At 37.7% G+C, this 23,175-nt stretch overlaps 1 protein-coding gene across 2 annotated transcripts in view; it reads left to right on the forward strand.

Annotated features, from left to right (window-relative positions):
* The window catches only part of VPS8 (VPS8 subunit of CORVET complex), a 259,421-nt gene that overhangs the window by 81,624 nt on the left and 154,622 nt on the right, over window positions 1-23,175 (forward strand). For both annotated transcript variants that reach the window (XM_071220589.1, XM_024564321.3), the window contains 2 exons: window positions 9,795-9,841; window positions 20,498-20,720. In XM_071220589.1, coding sequence (XP_071076690.1) covers window positions 9,795-9,841; window positions 20,498-20,720 — 270 coding nt within the window. The remainder of the gene's footprint in view (window positions 1-9,794; window positions 9,842-20,497; window positions 20,721-23,175) is intronic.

Raw genomic sequence — 23,175 nt, forward strand, 5'->3', positions numbered from 1 at the left:
ATAAATCTATTTTTTTTCTCATTTGTTGATATGATGAATTATATTGATTGACTTTTTGAATTTTAAACCAACTCTGCATTCTTGGGATAAACCCACTTAATTATGATGTATTATTACTATTAATTTTTTGTGAACATGTGTGCTCATGAGGAATAATGGTCTGTTGTCTCCATTTCTTATAATGTCTTTGTGTAGTTTTGGTATTGGAATAATGCTAGCCTCATACAAGTAGTTGTGAATTATTCCCTTCTTTTTAATTGTTTTGAAGTTTATGTATTATAGTATTGTTTCTTCCTTAAATGTCTGATAGAATACACCATTGAAAGTATCAAGGCCTTGAATTTTCTTTGTAGGAAGGTTTTTTTGTTTGTTTGTTTTTGTTTTGTTTTTTTTAAAATATATTTATTGATTATGCTATTACAATTGTCCCATTCCCCCCCCACTCCACTCCAACCTGCCCACCCCCCTCCCTCCCACATTCCTCCCCCATAGTTCATGTCCATGGGTCATACTTATAAGTTCTTTGGCTTCTACATTTCCTACACTATTTTTACCCTCCCCCTGTCTATTTTCCACCTATCATCTATGCTACTTATTCTCTGTACCTTTACCCCCCTCTCCCCCTCCCACTCCCTTATTGACAACCCTCATGTTCTAGTTGTTTGCCTAGTTTGCTCTCGTTTTTGTTTTAGGTGTGGTCGTTAATAACTGTGAGTTTGCTGTCATTTTTACTGTTCCTATTTTTGATCATCTTTTTCTTAGGTAACTCCCTTTAACATTTCATATAATAAGGGCTTGGTGATGATGAGCTTCTTTAACTTGACCTTATCTGAGAAGCACTTTATCTTCCCTTCCATTCTAAATGATAGCTTTGCTGGATACAGTAATCTTGGATGTAGGTCCTTGCGTTTAATCTTGGGTAATGTAATTATGATGTGCCTTGGTGTGTTCCTCCTTGGGTCCAGCTTCTTTGGGACTCTCTGAGCTTCCTGGACTTCCTGGAAGTCTATTTCCTTTGCCAGATCGGGGAAGTTCTCCATTATTTGTTCAAATAAGTTTTCAATTTTTTGTTCTTCCTCTTCTCCTTCTGGCACCCCTATAATTCGGATGTTGGAACATTTCAAGGTGTCCTGGAGGTTCCTAAGCCTCTCCTCATTTTTCTGAATTCTTGTTTCTTCATTCTTTTCTGGTTGGATGTTTCTTTCTTCCTTCTGGTCCATACCATTGATTTGAGTCCCAGTTTCCTTCTCATCACTATTGGTTCCCTGTACATTTTCCTTTGTTTCTCTTAGCATAGGCTTCATTTTTTCATCTGTTTTTCGAACAGATTCAACCAAGTCTGTGAGCATATTGATAACCAGTGCTTTGAACTGTGCATCCGATAGGTTGGCTATCTCTTCGTCGCTTAGTTGTATTTTTTCAGGAGCTTTGAAGTGTTCTGTCATTTGGGCCATTTTTTTGTTTGTCTTGGCGTGTCTGTTACTTTAAGGGGCGGAGCCTTAGGTGTTCACCAGGGCGGGGTAATGCTGGTCGCAGCGCTGTGACGCTGTACGTGGGGGAGGGGTCGAGTGGGAGCAATGGCGCCCGCCTCACTCTCCTCCGGATTTCAATCTTCCACTCCACTACCCACAATCAAACTGGGCCACTCTGGTGCTGGTTCCCGAGTAAGTGGGCCTGTGCACACTCTAGGCCCCTGTGGGTCTCTCCAACAACCTCTCCTATGAGGCTGGGAGTCTCTCCTGCTGCCGCCCCAACCCCCAGGGGCGCTTTCAATCAGAGGTTTGAGGCTTTATTTCCCCGAGCTGGAGCCCTGGGTTGCACAGCGGTCTGCTTCGCTGCCCGCCATTCGTCTGATTTATCTGTGGGCGAATGTGGTGCCACAAGTTGCTACCCGCCACTCTGCCTGCCCCACTCTCCGCCACTCTGAGTCCAGCCCTCTGGGTTTATCTGTGCAAATGTGGGGCCGCAGGGTCTGCTAGTGCTCGGACTGCCTGCGCCATTTGTCCCACACTCCGCCAGTCTCAGTCCCGCCACAGCCACACGGGTCCTCTCCACCCCGGTGCCCGTCTCCGCCCCTCCTACCAGTCTGGATGAATGATTATTTTCTGTTTCCTTGGTGTCAGTCCCCCTTGCTGTTCGATTCTCTGTCAGTTCTGGTTGTGCGAGGAGGCGCAGTGTGTCTACCTACGCCGCCATCTTGGTTCCCCCCGGAAGGTTTTTTTTAAAGTATAATTTATTGATTATGCTATTACAGTTGTCCCATTTTTTTCTCCCCTTTATTCCCCTCCACCATGCACCCCCCCCCAGCATTCCCCACCCTTAGTTCATGTCCATGGGTTGTACATACAAGTTCTTTGGCTTCTCCATTTCCCATATTATTCTTAACCTCCTCCTATTTTGTACCTACCATTCATGCTTCTTATTTCCTGTACCTTTCCCCCCATTCTCCCCTCTCCTGGCTGATAATCCTGCATGTGGTCTCCATGTCCGTGATTCCCTTCCTGTTCTACTTGTTTGCTTTGTTTTTGTTTTTGTTTTAGGTTCGGTTGTTGATAGTTGTGAGTTTGTTGTCATTTTACTGTTCATAGTTTTGATCTTCTTTTTCTTAGATAAGTCTCTTTAACATTTCATATAATAAGGGCTTGGTGATGATGAACTCCTTTAACTTGACCTTATCTGGGAAGCACTTTATCCATTTTCATTCTAAATGATAGCTTTGCTGGCTAGTGTATTCTGGGATGTAGGTCCTTGCCTTTCATGACTTCGAATACTTCTTTCCAGCCCCTTCTTGCCTGCAAGGTTTCTTTTGAGAAATCAGCTCATAGTCTTATGGGAAGTCCTTTGTGGGTAACTGTCTCCTTTTGCTGCTTTTAAGATTCTCTCCTTCTCTTTAATCTTGGGTAATGTAATTATGATGTGCCTTGGTGTGTTCCTCCTTGGATCCAACTTCTTTGGGACTGTCTGGGCTTCCTGGCTTCCTTGAAGTTTGTTTCCTTTGCTAGATTGGGGAAGTTCTCCTTCATTATTTCTTCAAACAATTTTTCCATTTCTTGCTCTTCCTTTACTCTTTTTGGCACCCCTATGATTCAGATGTTGGAACATTCAAAGTTGTCCTGGAGGTTCCTAAGCCTCTCTTCATTTTTTTTGAGTTCTTATTTCTTCATTCTGTCTGGTTGAACATTTATTTCTTCCTTCTGTTCCAAAACATTGATTTGAGTCCCAGTGTTCTTCCTATCACTGTTGGTTCCCTGTATATTTTCTTTATCTCACTTTTCATAGCCTTCATTTTTTCCTCTGTTTTGCAACCATACTCAACCATGTCTGTGAGCATCCTGATTACCAGTGTTTTGAGCTCTGCATCTGATAGGTTGGGTATCTTCTCATCGCTTAGTTCTTTTTCTGGGGCTCAATCTGTTCTTTTATTTGAGCCATATTTCTTTGTCTTGGTGCACCTGTTAATGTTGTAAGTGGCAGAGCCTTAGGTATTCACCAGGGCAGGGCAACCCACGTTGCTGCATTGTGGCACTGTATTGGGGGAGGGGGTCAGAGAAGGAACAATGGCTCTTGGCCTGTACTTCTCCTGCTACCCACAAGCAAATTGGGCCCATGTGGTGGTAATTCCAAGGTTGATGGGTTTGTGTGCATTCTAGGACCCTGTGGGTCTCTCCAACAAAGTCTCCTGTGAGGCTGGGAGTTGCTCCCACCGCCACAACCCTCACAGGTTTTTACAGCCAGAGATTTTGAGGCTTTCTTTTCCCTGCACTGGAACCCTGGGTTGCATGGTCTATCTTGCTCCCCAGTTGTTCCTCCTGGTTTATCCACATGCAGATGTGGGAACACCAACTGCTGCCTCACCCACACAGTCCTCTAGCTACTCCTTGCCATGTGTCCTCTCCTGCCGAGCTGCTGGTCTCTGCCCCTCCTACCAGTCTGGATGAATGTTTCTTCTTTAACTCCTTGGTTGTCAGACTTCCATACAGTTCAGTTTTCTAGCAGTTCTGGTTGTTTTCAAAAATTTTTTGTTGTCATTCATTTGGTTGTGTGAGCAGGCAAAGTGTAACTACCTACACTTCCATCTTGGCTGGAGGTCTGTAGGAAGGTTTTTAACTACAAATACAATTTCTTTAATATGTTACTTATTTATTTGTTTCTTTTTGAGTGAGGTTTGGCAGTTTCTATTTTTAAAGAAATTTGGACATTGCATCTAAATTTTCAAGTTTATTGGGAAGAAGTTGTTCATAATGTTTTTAATTACCATCTTTATATCTGAAGACTCTATATTGATGTCATCTCTTTCAGTCTTTAGTTAATATCTAATTTAATTCTCTTGTGGTCAGAGAACATACATTGTATGACTCAAATCTTTTTCATTTTAAAACTTGTTTTATGATCTAATATATAAAATAAAATAAATCTTTTCTAGAAAGTGTTTGTATATTCTGTTGCCTTTGGATGGAATGTTCTAAAAAATGTCAATTTATAGGCTTATTTAAGACTATTAATTCATTCTGTACCACTTTCATTATTATCTTTGTACATAATCTTCCATCTTGACTGGTATTCCTTCTCTGAAGAATTTCAGAGAAAGTTTTTAGTTTTTGATGTGCAAAGAACATCTTATGATATGTGATTAGTTTCTGGTTTTCTTGTATTGTGATCAGATAATGTTCTGTGTACTAATTCTACTTTTGGAGTTTACTTAGATTTTCTCTGTGGCTCAGTACATGGCCGGTTTCCTTCAGCGTTCCGTGAGCACCTGAAATATCGTGCTTTGTGTGTTTTCACAGACAATAGGTCATTATCAGTCCAGTTTTACAAATTAATCATTAGATATTCTAAACTCTTACCCATTGTGGTCTACCCAGTTTCTCATGACCTGGGAGAAACAAAGTGCCCTTTTCCAGTGTTCTTTTCTCTATTTTTCCTTCTATTTTATCTTCTGCTGTATGAACACCGGTGCCATATAATTTAGTATGTACTATATAGGAATTTGGCATATAGAAATAGGAAATTTATTTTTACTATAACTTATTTGTTCATTTAATACCATTTTAGCCTGAATTCTACTTTATCTGATAGAAAGTTCACAATCCCTTATATTTCTTTACATGGTATACTTTTGCCTATCATTCTATTTTCAGTCTTTCTGGATTACTTTTTATGCTTCTTGCTTACAACGTAGTGTCAACAACCTGTGGAGATGTTTTCTAATAACTTATTTGAGCCAAACTGATGACATGCTGGGGAGCAAGACCTCAAGTGCTATAGAGAATGACAGTTTTGCAGTTTCTTTTATACTTTTGGAATTAAGGAGAGAATAAAGAAGGTTCAATGAAGATGGGAGAAAGCAAGGTGGGGATAGCTCTGTGATTGTTTGGATGATAGGACATTTAACGAGATTATGTGCTCCCTTGAGGGTGGCTGTGTTTCTAAAATACTCGAAAAAGAGGAACTTCAAAGCTGGGTTAACCTAGATGCACAAAAATAATGCATAGGGCTTGCTTAAGGTGAAGACAAACCTTTTTATAGGCTGGGAGCGTGACTGACTACCCTCCATGACCTGCCCAGTTAGGAATTTATGTTAGGATCGCCCTCTGAGGTTACTTTGAGTTAGATTTATCATGAAACCCCTTTTTTGTCCACATTATAGCATTGGTGGGTTGCTGTTTGAGATTTTAGATTGTTGCTTTTTCAGATTTCAATGTGAAAATCTTAAGTGAGGTAAGCCAAATATTTTTATTTTTAAAGAAAGGCTTTTACCACTTACTCTATTTTTTATTTGTACATGTACTACTGATATTTAGGAATGTGTATTTAATTCCAATGAATACCTTTATCATTATAACATTATATAGTAACCTCAATTCTCTATTTTCTTGGGCATAGTTCCTTGCTATGATAAAAATTAGTATGTTTCTTTTGCCTTCTTCCTCTTTAACCCCTTCTCCATCACCAGATTTTGACAGTTATCTTAGTTTGCTTTTATAATATTAAACATGCTTCTAGTTACAATTTTAATTGTGAGCTTTAAAGGATATCTTTTAACTGTCAGTTTACAGATGAAGCCAGTGAACTGGCTTCTACCTGTTCCACTTTCTTTTCTCTTTCTCCTTCCAATTTGTCTTTAATGTAAATCTTTTTCTCATTGTTAGATTGGCTGTTTTAGGCTTACATTTATAGTTAAATATAGTTCGTGCTCATCACCAGTGCTTTTGCTATAGTTTCCCTAGTCATTTCTTGGTTGCCGCAGCAGTTTCTCCAAGAAGGGCTCATGAGAACAGTATTCTTTGAGTTGTTGCATCTTTAAATTGTTGGTCCTTAGCTTTTATAGTGAAAAACATTTTGGCTTTCTTAAATATCTTGAAAATATTGCTCTATAATCTTTCATTGAATGCCACTGTAGGGAGACATGAGGCTAGCCAGAACTTTTTTCTCCCTTTCAAAATTGACTGATGTCTTTTCTTCGCTGTTTCTTACTTTTTGGAATCCAGGAAGTTTACTGTGTTGTGTCTGCCCATGAAATCATTGTAGACTTTTTTTCCCCTAGCATACAATGTATTCTTTCAATATGTAGCTTTATGTCTATTTTATTTTTTTAGGGAAATTTTCTTGAATTATCTCAAACTATTCATTCTGTTCTATTGTTTTAGTTTTTTTTATTTAGAGATTCTAGTTATGCTATATTGATCTTTTCCCTTTACCTTCCTCTTTCCCTCCTTCTGCCCTCTCCCCCTCTTCAGTCTCCTCCTTTTTTTCCATTTTACTTCCTTCCCTCACACAAATCTTTCATTCACCACTGAATTCGCTGCAGGCTGGACCTCTCCCATCATTGTACTTACAATTTAATCAAGAAAATACAACACTTTCTTACAAAACATACCAATGATAGCTTAATTGCTAAAGCCAATAAACACTTTGCATTTCTTACTCATCCTCAGTGCTGTATTAAACAGTGGTAACCACTCCTTTTTGATATTCTATACCCTGTAGATGTCTGTGCCTGTGTGTTCTTCTGCTTTTTAACACGTCTGTGATTATTACTGAGTTGAATTTTTTTCATCCTCTGACTATATCATAAATACTGGGTTTCCTTGTGATTTACCCCATTGTCCAGTGATATTTACCTCTGTTTCTTGTAGTCAATTTTATTTATATACTTGTTCCCTCTCATGACTTAGCAATCTGTAATTCTAACTCAGATGTTTCAGGTTACTATATCCAATTTCTTATTATTCAACATCTAAGTAAAGATGTTCCTCAAATTTCCCATAGCCCAAGCTATGCTTACTGTCTTCCTTCTGACAACCTCCCACACTTCTTATCTCATTTTATGACATTGTCAGTCAACCATCACTTAAATTAGAAATTTAGGAGTTGTTATAGACTTCTCCCTATGCCTTCCAACCCACAACCAAGTTGTCACCAGGCTCTATAGTTTTACTTTATAAATACTTCTCAATTCTGTTTGCTGTTTTATGCCCACTATCACTACCTAGTTTGGTCCCCTGTTCCTTTCTCTGACCACTGTAGTAGCCTTTTGTCTTCAGCCTGGGTTTTCTAGACCCCCGCAGCATAAAATCACCGAAGGGATCTGAAGGTGTGAATCAGACCATTTTACTCTCCACTATCCCTATCACGTCTCCTTAGACTAGTACCAGGCTGGGCACGTATTTCCGTATGTCTTTAATAATTTAAAAATATACTTTAATAATGTCTACCTGATAATTATATTTGAAGTTTTAGCCGTCTACCTGTGCTGTTTGTAGTTCTGCTGATGTTCACTCATGATGCATTATTTCATGAGGTGCTTTAAATTTTTATTTTAAGTACATTTGCAGTGGGGCTTTATCAGTAGAACTTATTTTGCCTGTGTTAAACACCGTCTCTGTAGAGATTCTGAATTTGCTTTTTTCAAGTACCTCAAGAGTGTATTCTTTTTAAGGGTAATTTAAAATTTAAAATGTTTATTTATTTTTTTAGAGAGACAGAGAAACATCAGTTTGTTGTTTCACTAATTTATGCATTCATTGGTTGATTCCTGTATGTGCCCTGACTGGGGATCAAACCAGTACCCTTGGCATATCAGGATGATGCTCAAACCAACTGAGCTACCCAGGCAGGGCGGGGCCATTTTTGTGTTACTTTCATATCTTGATTGTTCCGTACTAAGGAGATGATGTAAATTCAAATCCCAAATCCACCTTCGGGCAGGTCTTTATTGTGGACTCTTGGAGAGGACAAATTTACTCTACCGAGTCCAGGCTGAGACAGACATTTCTTGCCATCCTTCTTTGTCCATAGGCAGATTTTTTTCTAATTTCCTTCTACAAAGGATGCAGCTTTTCAAGAATCTGATTTTAGCCAGATATTTTTTTAAATTTCTCATGTTGCAAGATTCTAAGACCTCGGCTTCTTTTTGACATTAAAACACAAGCTCTTACGTGACCAAAAAATTTATAGGACAGTCTTAATTTGAGATCTCAGGGCTTATAGCTTAGTTTTTAGTTCCCTTTTCGTTTTTTGACTCTGGTCTTGGGAGCTCAGCTGTGTATTTTCAACAATGTTCATTCAAATTTCCCCAGCATTTCTAGGGAGATTCCCGCCCCTGCCCCCTCCCCCCGCCCCAGCCCCAGGTTATCTGGCCTACTGTATTCTCATTCAGGGTTGAAATTTGATAAAGCTTTAACACTGTTCAAATGTATGGTTTCACTTACTGTTTTTGAAGAATCTAAGTAAGATTTTAAATGTAGTCATGAAGAATATTGAAGATTTTAAATGTAGTCATGAAGAATAAAGGAATCAGGTAGATGGGTCAGGAATTGCCCTAAAATCCTTTCAGGGTTATAGGTGCTTTTTTTTTGACATTTCCCTCAAATAATAAGCGTTTCTCAGTTTTGATCTTTTGTCAAACAAGTGCTAGCATATAGTATTCTCTTCACATAGCGCCTTCTCCCTCCTGAAGGGATTTTTTTCTGCCAATAACCTAGGCCTTTAGGATTTATTAAAAAGGAAACCATTTCTCTGCAGCCAGGAGAAAGTGAAAGTACTGCTGAAATCTGATGCCTGGTTATATGACAATTTTCAGTCATAATAAGCTATTTCTCCCTCAAACTGATTCTCTTAAAAAAGGCCAAAATTATAGGTTGCTCTTCACTTGATATGAGTCTACACATGATGAACTTAAAGCGACCAAAATATTATGAAACTGAGAAGTTAAGTCAACTTAAAATAGCTGGTTTGGAGGATTGTGATAAAATATGCACAGACTTTATCATCTGAGCCACCAACAGAACCAACTAGATCTATTTCCATGTGATGTATCTTATTCTGTTTTTTTTCTTTGCAAATTTTCTTTATAAAGTTGTGAGAATACGTATTTTTTGCCTAACGTTTATCATAAGGCTATTGTAAACTCTTGATAAACTTGTAATATCTATATAATATTTTATTTAATAGCAAATTTACTTAACTATTTTCCCATGTAGTATATTTAATCTTATTTCCTCCTCCTGTGCCCCTCCTCCTGCTTTTGTACAGAAGTGAATATCTTAATGCATTATAAATTTTTTTCTTAAAAATATTAGGATAACTCTCCACATAGAATGTCAGTGTAAAAATGGTTTCACATTTTTAAGACTTTCGACACATAGCGCCAAATTGTTTACCAAAAACATGGTATAAAGTTGTATTCCCCCAAAGTGTTAAACAGACCACTTTCATTTTATGTTGTGTCTAACCAGTGAGCCACTGGACAAAGATAAGGTGCTGATGCTGTCTTTATGGTTCCTCTACAGGATATGGTTCCTGTCATAGTTGATTACTGCCTTCTGCTACAGCGAAAGTGAGTACACATTGCCTGCTAGATTCAAGTATTTTGAACTCAGGTTGCCTCTTGCTTACATTATAATTTACTGCTATGAATTGTATGCATTTGATTGGACAGGTTTTTTTAAAAAAATTAAATTTACAGAAATTTGACTCTTTTACAATATTCAGTCCATGTACCTAATAGAGTTAACTTTTCTGAAACAGATGCTGTGGGTGTATCACCTGTGTGTTTGTGTGGCAGGATAGTGGAGGTGAAGAGTGGCTGATGAGAGAGCAGTGCCACTTAAAGATCTGAAGAGTAAAAGTGCTGATGCACGTACTGTACACGCGTAATGAGCCATCACTGAAACACGTGTTCTATGCCGCCCCAAACAGGGCAGGGGTCCCTGTGCTTCTGCGTGTCTCTGGATGGAGCCTTCTGGTTTAAACGAACTCGGTGTAAATAAACCTCGTTTTAGTGATCCTATTCCAGTTCTTAAGCCCCAGTCCTTCTAATCAATGTCCAATCTTTCACATAAAGAGCCCGAATTAAAGTTAAATTGTAATTCTGAACTCTTCAGAATCATATTCTGATTGATTTTCAGGCACATGAGCCCCGTGGTTTAAGGATGTAAGAAATTTGTTTAGAACAGTCAAAACTGGTTTTCTGACCATGTTTTATTTTTAATTTATCCATAGTACTTAAGTGTACAATTTCATTAGTGTTTATTATTTTATTTTTCAATTATAGTTGACATTCAGTATTATTTTATATTAATTTCAGGTGTATAGCATAGCAGTTAGACATTTATTTAATTTATGAAGTGATACCTCCAATAATTCTAGTACCCACCTGGCACCATGCATAGTTATTACAATATTTTAAAAAATATTTTATTATTTGTGCTATTACAGTTGTCCCAGTTTTTCCCCTTTGCCCCCCTCTATCCAGCCTACCCCCCACTTAGTCAATCACCCCACCATTGTCCATGTCCATGGGTCCTTCATATATGTTCTTTGTCTAATCCTTTCACCTTCTTTCAGTCAGTCCCCCTCTTACAGCTGTCAGTCTGTTCTTGATTAGGCTTTGTTGGTTTCATACTAACCATGTAATCCAACCAACCTATACTGGTTCATAAATTTTCTACACTTACAATAACAGCTCCCTACATGTGAGGTATTGTCCTAAGCCCTTTTACATTAATTTATCTAATTTTTGTAACAGTAAGATAGGTATTACTATTTTCACTTTACATAGGAGGTTCCAGAGGTAGAAAGCCATTAAATAACTTGCCAACGCTCACTGACACTTCTTTTGAGGAGCAGAGGTGGGCTAATACAGGCAGTCTCGCTCTTACACTCTTGTTCTTAACCACTAGCTTGTACCACTTTCTGAGTGGTAGAGAACAAATGTGAGGGCCTAATGCAGATCCTCCTAAAATTCTATACAACACTGACTTGTCTCGTGAATTTATATATATTCAGGTATGCTGACTCATAAAAGGTGGATCACACTTTGAAAGTGCCAATGATGGTTATCAAGAGTGCAGTTACTTGCTGTCAGATCTCTAAGTCACAAAGAACTATAGAATCTGCTTCCTCAGGGCTAACATTTATTCCAGTGTTTTAGCCATAGTGTTATATGTACTTATCTACTGAAATATGTTGTATTCACAGTTGGGATGTTGTTGAGAACATTGTTTTATGTTACACATTGTCTTCTTTATGTGGGCCTAAGGGAGAAATTTCTCACAAGTGTTAGTACCAGAAATACTTTTGCATCTGTGTATAGTTAGTTCATTTTCACCTGGTGGACAGTGGATTGTGTAGCTGATTACTGTTTCCTAGAAATCTAAGAGCCATGACATACTAACTTTACCCTAGCTTTTCTTTCCTTAGTTTTCTCTGTACCCCACTTTTCACACTTACTTCCTTGTGATTTATCATGTATTTTTTTAAACAAGCCTCAATAGTTTATGGATCAGTTCAAATATTTCATTTTTTTAAGTTTTTATAATTACAATGTAAGAGAGGTAATTTTATCTTTATTTTCAGGTGAGGAAATTGATGCTAATACTAATAAGTACTGGAATCAATCCAAATCTTCAATTGAGATAATTATAAATGAAATAAAATGAACTACCTAAAAGAATAAATTTTTGTTTACAGCAAAAAGACATATCTTTATAAAATGGATTAAATCTACCTAGAATGGTACCAGGTAGAAAGAAGCTATTCAGCACCTGATGGTTGAATTAATTAAATAATTTTGCCTCACGGTTTGCTGGGTGACTTGTGACCATTATTTCATTGAATGTGTGAATACTGTCTCAGTGACCTGACGTTGAAAGGGCCCTAGCAGTTGTACGGTGAAGGATTATATAGACAAAAAGAAAAAAATCTGTTTGTTCTTTCAGAATTATTTTATGCTAGTCCCAAAAATGTTTTTATAAAAAATGTAGCTTTGTTTCAGTGTGGTATCTTTCTTCCTAAACTAGACACTTTATACCATCTTCATTGAACATTTCTCCCCAGTTTTATTGAGAAATAATTGACATATAGCACTGTATAAGTTTAAGGCATATAGGAAGATGGTTTGATTTTTATGTATTGTGAAACGATTACAATAGGTTCAGCTAACATCCATCTTATATAGACACAGTAAAAAGAAAATAAAAAGGAAAAAATGTTCCTTTTGTAAGAACGCTTAGGATTTCCTCTACTAACAACTTCCTTATATGTCATATAGCAGTAGTAGCTACTGTGGTCATGTTATATGTTACATTCCTAGTACTTGTTTATCTTATAGCTGAAAGTTTGTATCTTTTGGCCACTTTCTTCCAATTTTCCCTTCCCCCACCCTCACATCTGGTAACTACAAGCATGATCTCTTTTTTAGTTTTTTTTTTTAGATTCCACATGTAAGTGAGATCATACAGTATTTGTCTTTTTATGCCTGACTTACTTCACTTAGCATAATGCCTTCAAGGTTCACTCATGTTGTTGCAAATGGTAGGATTTCCGCATATTTTATATACCTATAATGCACACACATATACATGCTACAAGTTCATTATCCATTCATCCATCAGTGGGCACTTAAGATGTATCCATGTCTTGGCTTTTATGAATAATGCTGCCGTGAACATGGGGGTGCAGATGGTCCTTTCGATTTCTGTGGTATCCATTGTAATGTCTCCTTTTTCATTTATATTGTTAACATGGGTTCTCTTTCCTTTCCCCCTGGCTTAGTCTAGTTAAGGTTTGTCAACTTTGTGTATTATTTTCTGTTTTCTATTAGATTTATTTCATCTCTAAACTTGATTATTAACTTTTTCTGCTAATTTGGGGCTCTGCTTGTTTTTTTTTTCTCCTTTAGATGTAGTTAGGTTGTTTATTTAGGATCTTCCTTCTTAATGTAGGTGTTTGTTGTTATGAACTTCCCTCTTAGAACTGCTTTTGCTGCATCCCACAAGTTCTGGTATTGTTGTGTTGCCATTTTTTTTGTCTCAAGAAAATTTTTTATTTCCCCTTTTATTTCTTCTTTGATCCATTGGTGTTTAGGAGAGTGTTGTTTAGTTTCCATGAGTTTATGAATTTCTCAGTTTTACTCTTGTTACTGATTTCTGATTTCATTCCATCATGGTCATGGAAGATACTTGGTATGATTTCAGTTTTCTTGAATTTGCTAAGACTTGTTTTGTGGCCAAACAGATGGTCTATCCTAGAAAATATTCCATGTGCACTCGAGAAGAATCTGTACTCTGCTGTTGTTGGATAGAATGTTCTGTGTATGTCCGCTAGATACATTTGATCTGTAGTGTTGCTCAAATCAGATCTTATTGATTCTCTGGATGATCCATTCATTGTTGAGAATGGGGTGTTAAAGTCACCACTATTATTGAATTATTGTTTATTCTCCTTTTAGCTCTATTAGTTTTTGCTTTATATATTTAGGTATTCTAGTGGTGGGCACATGAATGTTTACAATTATTGTATCTCCTTGGTGGATTGGTCCCTTTATCATTATATAATGACCTTTTTTTATCTACATTACCATTTTTAGCTTAAAGTCTGTTTTGTCTGATATAAGCATAGCTACCCCTGCTTTTTGTTTGTTTGTTTGTTTGCTATTTGTTGAAATACCCTTTTGTGTTGCTGTACTCTCAGCCCATGTGTATCTCTAAGACTAAAGTGAGCCTCTCACTGCAAGTGTGTTGTTGGATTTTGGTTCTCTGTTTTAAAACTGTTTAGCCATTCTGTATCTTTTAATTACAGAATTTAATCTGTTTATGTTTAAAGTAGATAAGCAAGGACTTTTTGTTCATTGTTTTCTGTTTTTGTGTATTCACTGTTCCTAGTTACTCATCCTTCTGCCCTTTTCGATGTGCTGTGATGTCTTCTGGTATCAGTGTGCTCTGACTTGTTTACTTTGTTCTTTGTGTAATTACTACACGATTTTCCCTTGTGGTTGCCATGAGGATTGCATTAAATATCTTAAACTTATAACACTGTATTTTAAACTGAAAACAACTTAACTACAATAGAATTTGTAAACCTTTTACTTCTCCTCCTCCTCACATTTGAGGTTATTGCTGTTATAATTTACATGTTTTTTGTATTATGTTACTAATAATAGATTATTGTAGTTATGGTTATTTTTACTCATTTATTTTTTTTGACTTTCAAACCAGAGTTGTAAGTGAATTATGCACCACTATTACCATATTGTAGAGTCTAACTCTGACTGTATATTTAGCATTACCAATGAGATTCCTGCTACCTCTTTATGATGTTAATTAACGTTTTTTTTTAACCTCCTGAAAGAACTGCCTTTAGCGTTTCTTATAAGGCAGGTCTGGGGATAACAAACTTTCTGTTTTTGTGTGTTTGGAAAAGTCTTTATCCCTCTGCTGTTTTTGAAGGGCAGATTTGCTGGGTATCAATTCTTAGTTGACCATTTTTCCCTAATATTTTGAATGTGTCATCACCTTTCCACCTGGCCTGAAAAGTTTCTATTGAGAAATTATAGGTGTTCCCTTGTATGTAACTTCTGTCTTTTCTTTTGCTGCTCTTAATATTCTTTCTTTGTCTTTGCCTTTTCACAATTTAATTACAATATGTCTTGGTGTAACCCTGTTCAGATTCAACCCATTTGGTGTCCTTTGGGCCTTATGAATCTGGATGTCCATTTTTCTCCCCAGATTTGGGGAGTTTTCAGCCATCATTGCTTTAAATGTACTTTCTGTTCCTTTCACTTTATGTTTTCCTTCTGGAATTCCCGTAATGTGAATAATGTTTCTTTTCATGTGAACCATAATTTCCACAGGCCTTCTTGATTTCATTTTTTTTTTATTTTTGCTCCTCTAACTGGGTCATTTGTAGTGTCCTGTTCTCCAGGTCACTGATTCTTTCCTCTGTGTGGTCAAGTCTGCTTTTGAAACTCTCTATTAAATTCTTCAGTTCAGTTATTGTATTTTTCAACTTTAGGATTTCTAGTGGGTTTTTTGCACGTTTGTTTTGTTTTTCATTTTTGGATAGTTGCTACTTTCTTGTCAAACTTCTCTTTTGGTTAATGCATTGTTTTCTTAATTTTGTTTAGTTGACTGTCTGTGTTTTCTTGTATTTCATTAAACTTCCTTAAGAGAGTGAGTCCGAATTCTTTGTCTGATAGTTCATAGATCTCCATTTATTTAGGGTCAGTTATTGGAGTTTTATTAGTTTTCTTTGGTGGTATCACAGTTACCTGATTTTTTAATCATCCTTGATTCCTTACATTGGTATCTGTGCATTTGAATAATTGGGCTCCTTTTTCAGAATTTATAGCTTTGCTTTGGCAGAGACAATACTTCACCAATTAGTTCAGGTTTCTGGGTGTGTCTGCTAGTAATGTCCTTGGGCAGGTGGGCTGCTGTTATGGTCTGTTTTGGGGTCAGGCAACTGTTCAAGCTCTGAGTGTAGGCATGGAGGTGGATTGCCACTGGCTGAACAGTTGGGTAGCACTGCTGGCTTGGTTCCCTGCCCAAGTAAGGCTGTAGAAGGGGCTCCAGATTGCCTGGATTCTCTGGTCAGGCTTGCTAGATAGTCAGGACTGCAACTATATTCAGTAGTAATGGAACTATGAATTAGTTTCCCTGTCCTGGCAGGGCAGCAGGATGAGATCTAGGACCTGTACAGCTCGTTGTTTGGGGACCTGAATCAAGCCAGAATGTTCATTGACCTCTGGTCAGGAGAGGCCACCACTTTCGCTCTGCAGACAGGGGATGCCACCAGCTACACTCTCTTTTCAAGTGCCACTGTGCATAGGGCTAAAGAATGGTCTATACACTTCCCCATGTGCTCTGGTTAGGTTTCCTGGTCAGATAGCTGAAGGCTATATTCAGCAATGAACAGGGCTCTGAATTAAAGTCCCTGCCTGGGCACAGGGGAGAAGCATCTCAATAGCTAGTAAAGCTCTTTGTTGTCTAAACTCAAGCCAACCCACACCTCAAGTTCTCTCAACAAATAGGGCCACTGGTTTTGTTCACTTTATAACCTCTGCCCACCTGCCTCTCAATCACAAGTTCCACTGGGCCACACAGCATCCATGAGTTGTCTCCAGCCCTTCTGGTCAGATAGGGCCAGAAGATACTCTCTGTAGTGGGTGAGGCTGTGATTCAGCTCCTTGCCTGGGCATAAGCAAACCAGGCTCTATGGCTAGCAAACCCCTTCGTTTGAGGATTTTAATCAGGCAGATCTGCACTCTGCCAAGTTCCCTGGTCTGAGTGTACCTCTGACTTGGTTCTGCAGATAAGCAAAGCCACTGGTTGGGATTACTACGTGGGCTCTGCTGGGATGACATCCATTTGCGAAGATCTCCATGCTGGTGATTGGAAGCGTTGCCCCCTTCTCCATCACAGATTCCCAGTTGTTGAGCCTCGCAGATCCCCTGCAACTTCTATGGTGCAAGATCAGAGTAGGGGCTCCTGCAAAGTGACCCACTGTGCTGGGGTGGGTGCTAGTGTTCCCCCTGGGTTCTCTTTTCTTACTAGAAAAGCCAGAGACCCAGAGGAGACCTCTCCACATGGTACTGCCCTGTCCTGGGAGAGGGGCAAATAAAATCAATGTGTAGCCACTTCTGTTACCTCTCTAATGCCATCTGTCTTGGTCTCTGCAGTACAGGGAGGTGCTTACGGCTCACCTTCATGTTCCAAGCCTCTCTCAGAGGTGTCTTGTTCTTGAATAGTTGTTAGTTTTTCTTGTGAGGGGGAAGCAAAGTTAGGAACAACCTTTAGGAACAACCTGTGTCATCTTGTTGATGTCACTTGCTTCTTTGACATTTGGTTTCATTTGCATCTAGGGTCTTCTCTTTTACATTCCCAAATTTTCAAAGTATCTGCAACATTAAGAATACTTTACAGAATGTTCAGATTGTGCATAACACACACACATTTTACAAAGTATAATCTAGTACTCCACCAATTTCAGGTAACTTCTTTTACCTCTAGGGTTATCACTTACATTGATATTTTCCTGTTGGGTACATTGTTTTTATAGTTAGTCCTCTTAGTTTTCACATGTTATACTATATCTTACATGGGTCAAATTATAAAAATAATACATATTCTGAAATTAATTTTAACTCAGTACCACAACCATTATACTATAATCACTGTTACCTCAGTATAATAATTCATAGAATTTCATACCCAGCAGTAGTATTAATTGAATTAGTGTACATATATATTCCCATTCATACTTAAGAATTCTTTTAAAATATAAAATCCTTTTTACTGTGGCAGGAACCATGTAGGGCATACCAATCAATGTGCTATGGACATCTTTTTTGGTTAAAATTTGGCTTTATACTCTTTTCATGAATTTGAAAAATCCAAAATGATGAGAAATTGTTTTTGAAGACTTGCACTTTTATTTTCATAACTTGGTCTCTGTTCCACAATTTCATTTCAGTTTGATGGTATGTATTTCTTTTTTAGTATTAGTATTTCTTTTTTAGTGTTAGACAAAAGATATGTCTCAAGGCTTTTTGGAAGACATTCAATGATTTGTCATTTTTTCTATACAACAGTAGTCATCATTTCAGTTTATTTTGATAGTGGGTCCAGAGCTTACTTTAAGTATAATGTAACTTTGACCATTGTTTAAAAATATGTGTTAATATGCCAGGGCTGGTGTGACTCATTGGTTGGGCATTGTCCCACATAGTAAAATGTCGCCAGTTTGATTCCTGGTCAGGGTACATGCCTGGGTTGCAGCTGAGAGGCAACCGATGGATGTTTCTCACGTCAGTGTTTCTCTCCTTCTCTTTCTCCCTCCCTTCCCCTGTCTCTAGAATGAATGAATGAATAAAATCTAAAAATAGATGCTATGTTATTATATGTGAATTGTATTTCAATAAAGCTATTATAAAACAAAACAAAATAGGTGCTGTATGTAGATGGTCCTGACCACTTGGAGCTCATATTACTGCAAGCAGATATCCAAAAAGAAGCCATCGTTTAAATTATTTGAATCATATATAAATATGAGCTAACAATATTGCTGTTAAATCTAAAGTGAACCTAAAGTGCTATTTTGATAGTGAGGGTACTTGTTCAGTCTTGCTGTTCAACATCAGGGTTATTGTTTGAGAAACAGAATGATCTTAATTATCAAGTTGAAGACCTGGATGTTTTAGATACTGTTTTCTGGACAACTGCATGTTAAAATTTTAAACATCAAATCTGGGAGGAAAAGGTTCCATGCCTTTAATTGTATGACAATTTATATTGAGATATAATTCACATACCGTAAAATTCTCCCTTTTAAAGTGTACAGGTCAGTAGTCTGTAGTGTATTTACAGAGTTATGCAACCATCACCACGGTTAAGCCAGCCTATTTAAAGGAGATGTTTACAAATCGTGATGCTTGTATCAGAAAACAGAGCATTTTGAACATAATTTTTTAAAGTTCATTTACACTTTGTTTTTACTTTTATAAGGAAAGAGACCAACTTTAATTAACTTTAGATTTATTAAGCCCCACTTGTATTTAGTGGGGATTTATTTATTTGGTTCTTGTTACATGTTTAGTATAGACCATCACGTGTGAGAATCCATGCTCTCTCTCCCTTCACATGAATTTACAATTATCATCAAAGCTGAGTTCTTCACTTTTTCTGAAGAACTCAGAATAGTAAAACTGATAATGCACAAACTGAAGCTAGCCATTTCCCTCTATCAGTTTGAAGTTAGGAATGATAAACTCCAAATAATATCTTTAATATGAGTATTAACACCAAATGAAGTTATGCAGAAAGAATGGATTTTCTATTACACTGGCTCTAAGGAGGCTAAGATTGTTTTGAAGTTAGCCTTTCTATAAAGAAAGACAGCACTTATGAGTATAATGCCTAAATACAGAAAGACATACAAGAGCAAAGACTTTTTGTATGTACTTTTTTCTCCCTCCTTCCCTGAAGCTCTAATAAATATTCTCCCAGAATGATGAGAGCATGTCTTAGAATTCTGTTTTCTTTTAAGGTAGAATGCAGAAGGAGTTGCTGAGTGTTATTTTTCTTGCTTCTTTATGCTAGCCTCTGGCTGGTTAAGAAAGAAACTTACTGTTTTGCCATTAATCTCATCGGCATTGCATGCTGCTGTGTGTCCCAGGGGCGCCTTGTTTGTCAACTTTTAGACTCTATTTACTGAATGTTTAGCTCTTTAATTCTCCTCCCCAGGGCTTTCTGTGCTGAACTAAAATATATAATATCTTCCCTAGCATGTTGTTTTTAACAACACAGAAGGCAGGCACTGGCAAATAGGACGCTTTCTTTAAATTCATTAGAGTTACTTTGTTACTCTTTATGTTTCTTATAGTAGAGCTTCATTAATCTGTTTCTTTTACTTGGCTAGTAATTGGTAATCACAGAAATGTGATGGATTATTGATTAAAATGAAACTAACATGAAAAACACTCTGATAAATATGAAGCAAAGGGGGAAAATGATGCAAAATTACATTTGTGGATATGAGAAAAAATAAATGGATATGGATCTTCCCCCAGGATATTGCGAATGCTGTTCACTGAGAAGTGGCATCTGGTTGTGCTGACTTGCAGCCAGTGTGTTTATCGTCTGTCCCCTTCCAGGACTTCAGATGAGACAAGACCCTACCCCGCTCCTTTCAGAGTCTTTCTTGACCTTTTTGTGGAACTTGTCATGAAAGGCCACACGGGTGGATGAACCGTTGAGCACTTTTCACAGTTGGCGTGATAAAGATGTAAAGAGATTATGCATTTAGTAAAAAAAATAATAATACCAGCAGGTACATAGAATTAGCACAGTTTTTGTATTTAAAAAAAAAAGAATGACTAAACTAATGAATAATTCAAGGCAATACAAAACATTAATGAAAACTTGGAAAACATTTAATTTTGCCAGTCATACAGGATTTAGGCCAGAATGCTGAGTTTTAATTCTGACTCAATCACTTATTAACTGTGGGACTTTCAGCAAATAATTTAACTTACTCAACTTTTCTTATTTGTAAAACAAGTATTAGGAGAATTAAGATAGTATATATATATATAAAGGTTTTCACTGTTTTTAGTAAACTTACCAGTTGGAAAAGAAAAAAGATGACATACTTAGCAGACTGGATTTAATGGGTATTTGGAATGTTCCTAAATGGTATTTTTTTTCTCTTATAGAGATCTTTTATTTAGCCAGATGTATGACAAATTGAGTGAGAATTCAGTGGCCAAAGGAGTGTTTTTGGAGTGCCTCGAGCCATATATTTTAAGTGATAAGTTGGTGGGGATCACACCCCAGGTAATGAAAGACTTGATTGTTCACTTCCAAGATAAAAAGTTAATGGAGAATGTGGAAGCTCTCATTGTACATATGGATATAACCAGCTTAGATATTCAGCAGGTGAGTTTACAGACATTCTACTAACTTACGGAATAAATATAATTCCTTTATTGATTATACAGGATGGGGCAAAAGTAGGTTTACAGTTGTGAGCATGCCTTTGCCCCACCCTGTATTTACTGACTGATCAGGCCTCGCTGTGCCATCTATCAACCCTGCTACTCGATGAGCACTTTTGGTAAGATGTCTTATAAGCTTGTATTTGTCAGTGTTTCTTAGGACTCTTCTTTACTGACTGATCCTTCTTTATCTGTTTGTTCACTACCACAGTTTTCCTCCAGCAAGTGGATTTCAACTATGAGTACTTTCACATAAATAGTAAAATATTTTTACTTTTAAGAGTATGATACCATTTTAAGTAAAAGATTATTTGTAAGTTCAGAGTTGAGAATTTTCACAGTTTTGAAATACTATAAGAAGCAAACTACAAGATGCCTCATTTTGATCAGCAAGCCCATTGTTTGATAATTTGCAGTATATCTGAAGTTTCTATAATAAGTTTTCAGTCCTTGATTGAGGAGCAGTATGTATTCTGGCCTAAGACGTTTCACAGTTTAACTCTCTATTCCCATACGGTCCTAAGGATGAGCATGCTGCTCCTGCAGAGGCGCAGAGGTACCAAGGTACCCTTACGAAGACCTTAGCTGGACCAAAAGTTTTCTTTTAATGAAGGGTTTGGAGAACTGGTTCTGGTTTTCTTCCTGGCAGCTTTTTATGCATGGCTGAAAGTTTGCAAAGTAAAGCCAGACCCTCTTTTATATGTGCCTTTCTATTACACGGTAGTCTGGCACGGTCTCCATAGTCTGATAACCGGTCTAGTGGTTTGAGAGCATGGTATCAGCCTGGCTTCATCAGCCTATCACCAATGTAGGTGAAATTCCTAATTTCTTCTCTTTCCAACATTTTTAGCTTTTCCCCAGTACTGTGCAAATAAATTCTAATCTTTTTCATGTTAAAACAGTTTTAAAAATCTTTCCCTCAGTTTCCCTTCCCTCCATATCAATCCTGCTTCGCTTCTTTCCCCAGGTTACTACCCTGTCACACCCTTCCCAGTCACAGACTTCTGGAAAACACTGTCTAGGTTGCTGTTTCCTTTTTTTAACATGCTAATAACTCTTCAACTTTGCTTTCACCTCAGTTAGCAATGACCTCCATGTCCACTGTATCAACCCATATTTTTCAAATTTTACTGACTCTTTCAGCAGCATTTCTTCATTAATTCAAGGAGCATTTATTGAGTGTCAGGCTCTGAGGATGCTTCAGTGACCCTGGTAGACAATACATGGCCTCTCTTAAGGCCTTCATTTTAGCAGAAAGTTTGACAATAAACAGATAAATAAGTAAACAAATCAGAAATACCCAAAGACAAGTGTTATGTTAAGAGTCAAACAAGCAGTCTGGTGGGGAGAATGAGTCTACTTCAGATTGGCTCATTATAGAAAATTTTCTGAGGAGGAGCGTTGAGTCTGGAATCTGAATGACAAGAAGGAATTAGTAATGCAAAAATCAGATCTTGGGGAAGAATATTCTTATAGGTAAAAGCAACAGCTAATGAAAGAAAATACACACACGTGTGTTCAGATGTGTGCCTTGGGTGTTTAAGGAACAGATAAAAGGCAGACAGACAAACATGGAGCTTCTTTAAAAGAGAAAGGTAGACCTTTCAGGGAAAGGTAAAATTTTAAGCAAGAACTTTCTGGTTTGCTTTAGGAGTAACACGATGAGGGGTGAGGGCCAAGTACAGAAGAAGCAAGGAGACTAGTTAGGAGCTAGTCCAGGAGGTGGTCCTGGCCCATGATGGTAGCAGTGAGATGGAGAGAAGTGGCCTGATTTAGGATATGTTTTGGAGGTAGAATTGGTTTGCTGATGAACTGGATGGGCGGGGGTGGGGGGTAGAGGGAGAGAATTTAAGGATGATTCCTAGTTTTTTGTTTTGAGAAACAAAGTAGTGATTTCTTAAAGAAGTTTGGAAGACTGGGGTAGGTCTAAGTTTGGGTGACAAAATCAGGAATTCTGTTCTGCCATTTGAGATAGCTACTAGATATTCAGGTAAAGATGGCAAGTAAGTGATTAGATATATGTTTCAGAGGGTAAATTAGGGCTGAAGCTGTAAATGTGTCGGTCATCAGTAAAGACGTGTTATCATGGCCCTGGCTGAGAGAGAGGGTAGTGAGAGAAGATGTACAAGAACATGCCTTTGTCTAGAAAGGGTCTCCCGGGACCCCTCACTTGTTTTTCCTCTTATCTCTGCTGCCCCTTATCATTGTCTCTTGCCAACCTCCACTTCTCCTCCAGCCCTGTCCTTATCACTCTGTAGTGTAGTGCGGCTGTCACAGGAACAGAACACAGAGTACTCTATGCTTCAGTCATTTCTATTCCTCTTCCTAAGTATTTTTTCAAATTGATTTCTCTCCATCCTTAAACATTTCCAACTCCTTACTGCTTCTGCCTGCAG

The sequence above is a fragment of the Desmodus rotundus genome, chromosome 2 (genome assembly GCF_022682495.2).
Source record: "Desmodus rotundus isolate HL8 chromosome 2, HLdesRot8A.1, whole genome shotgun sequence".
Classification (NCBI taxonomy): domain Eukaryota; kingdom Metazoa; phylum Chordata; class Mammalia; order Chiroptera; family Phyllostomidae; genus Desmodus; species Desmodus rotundus.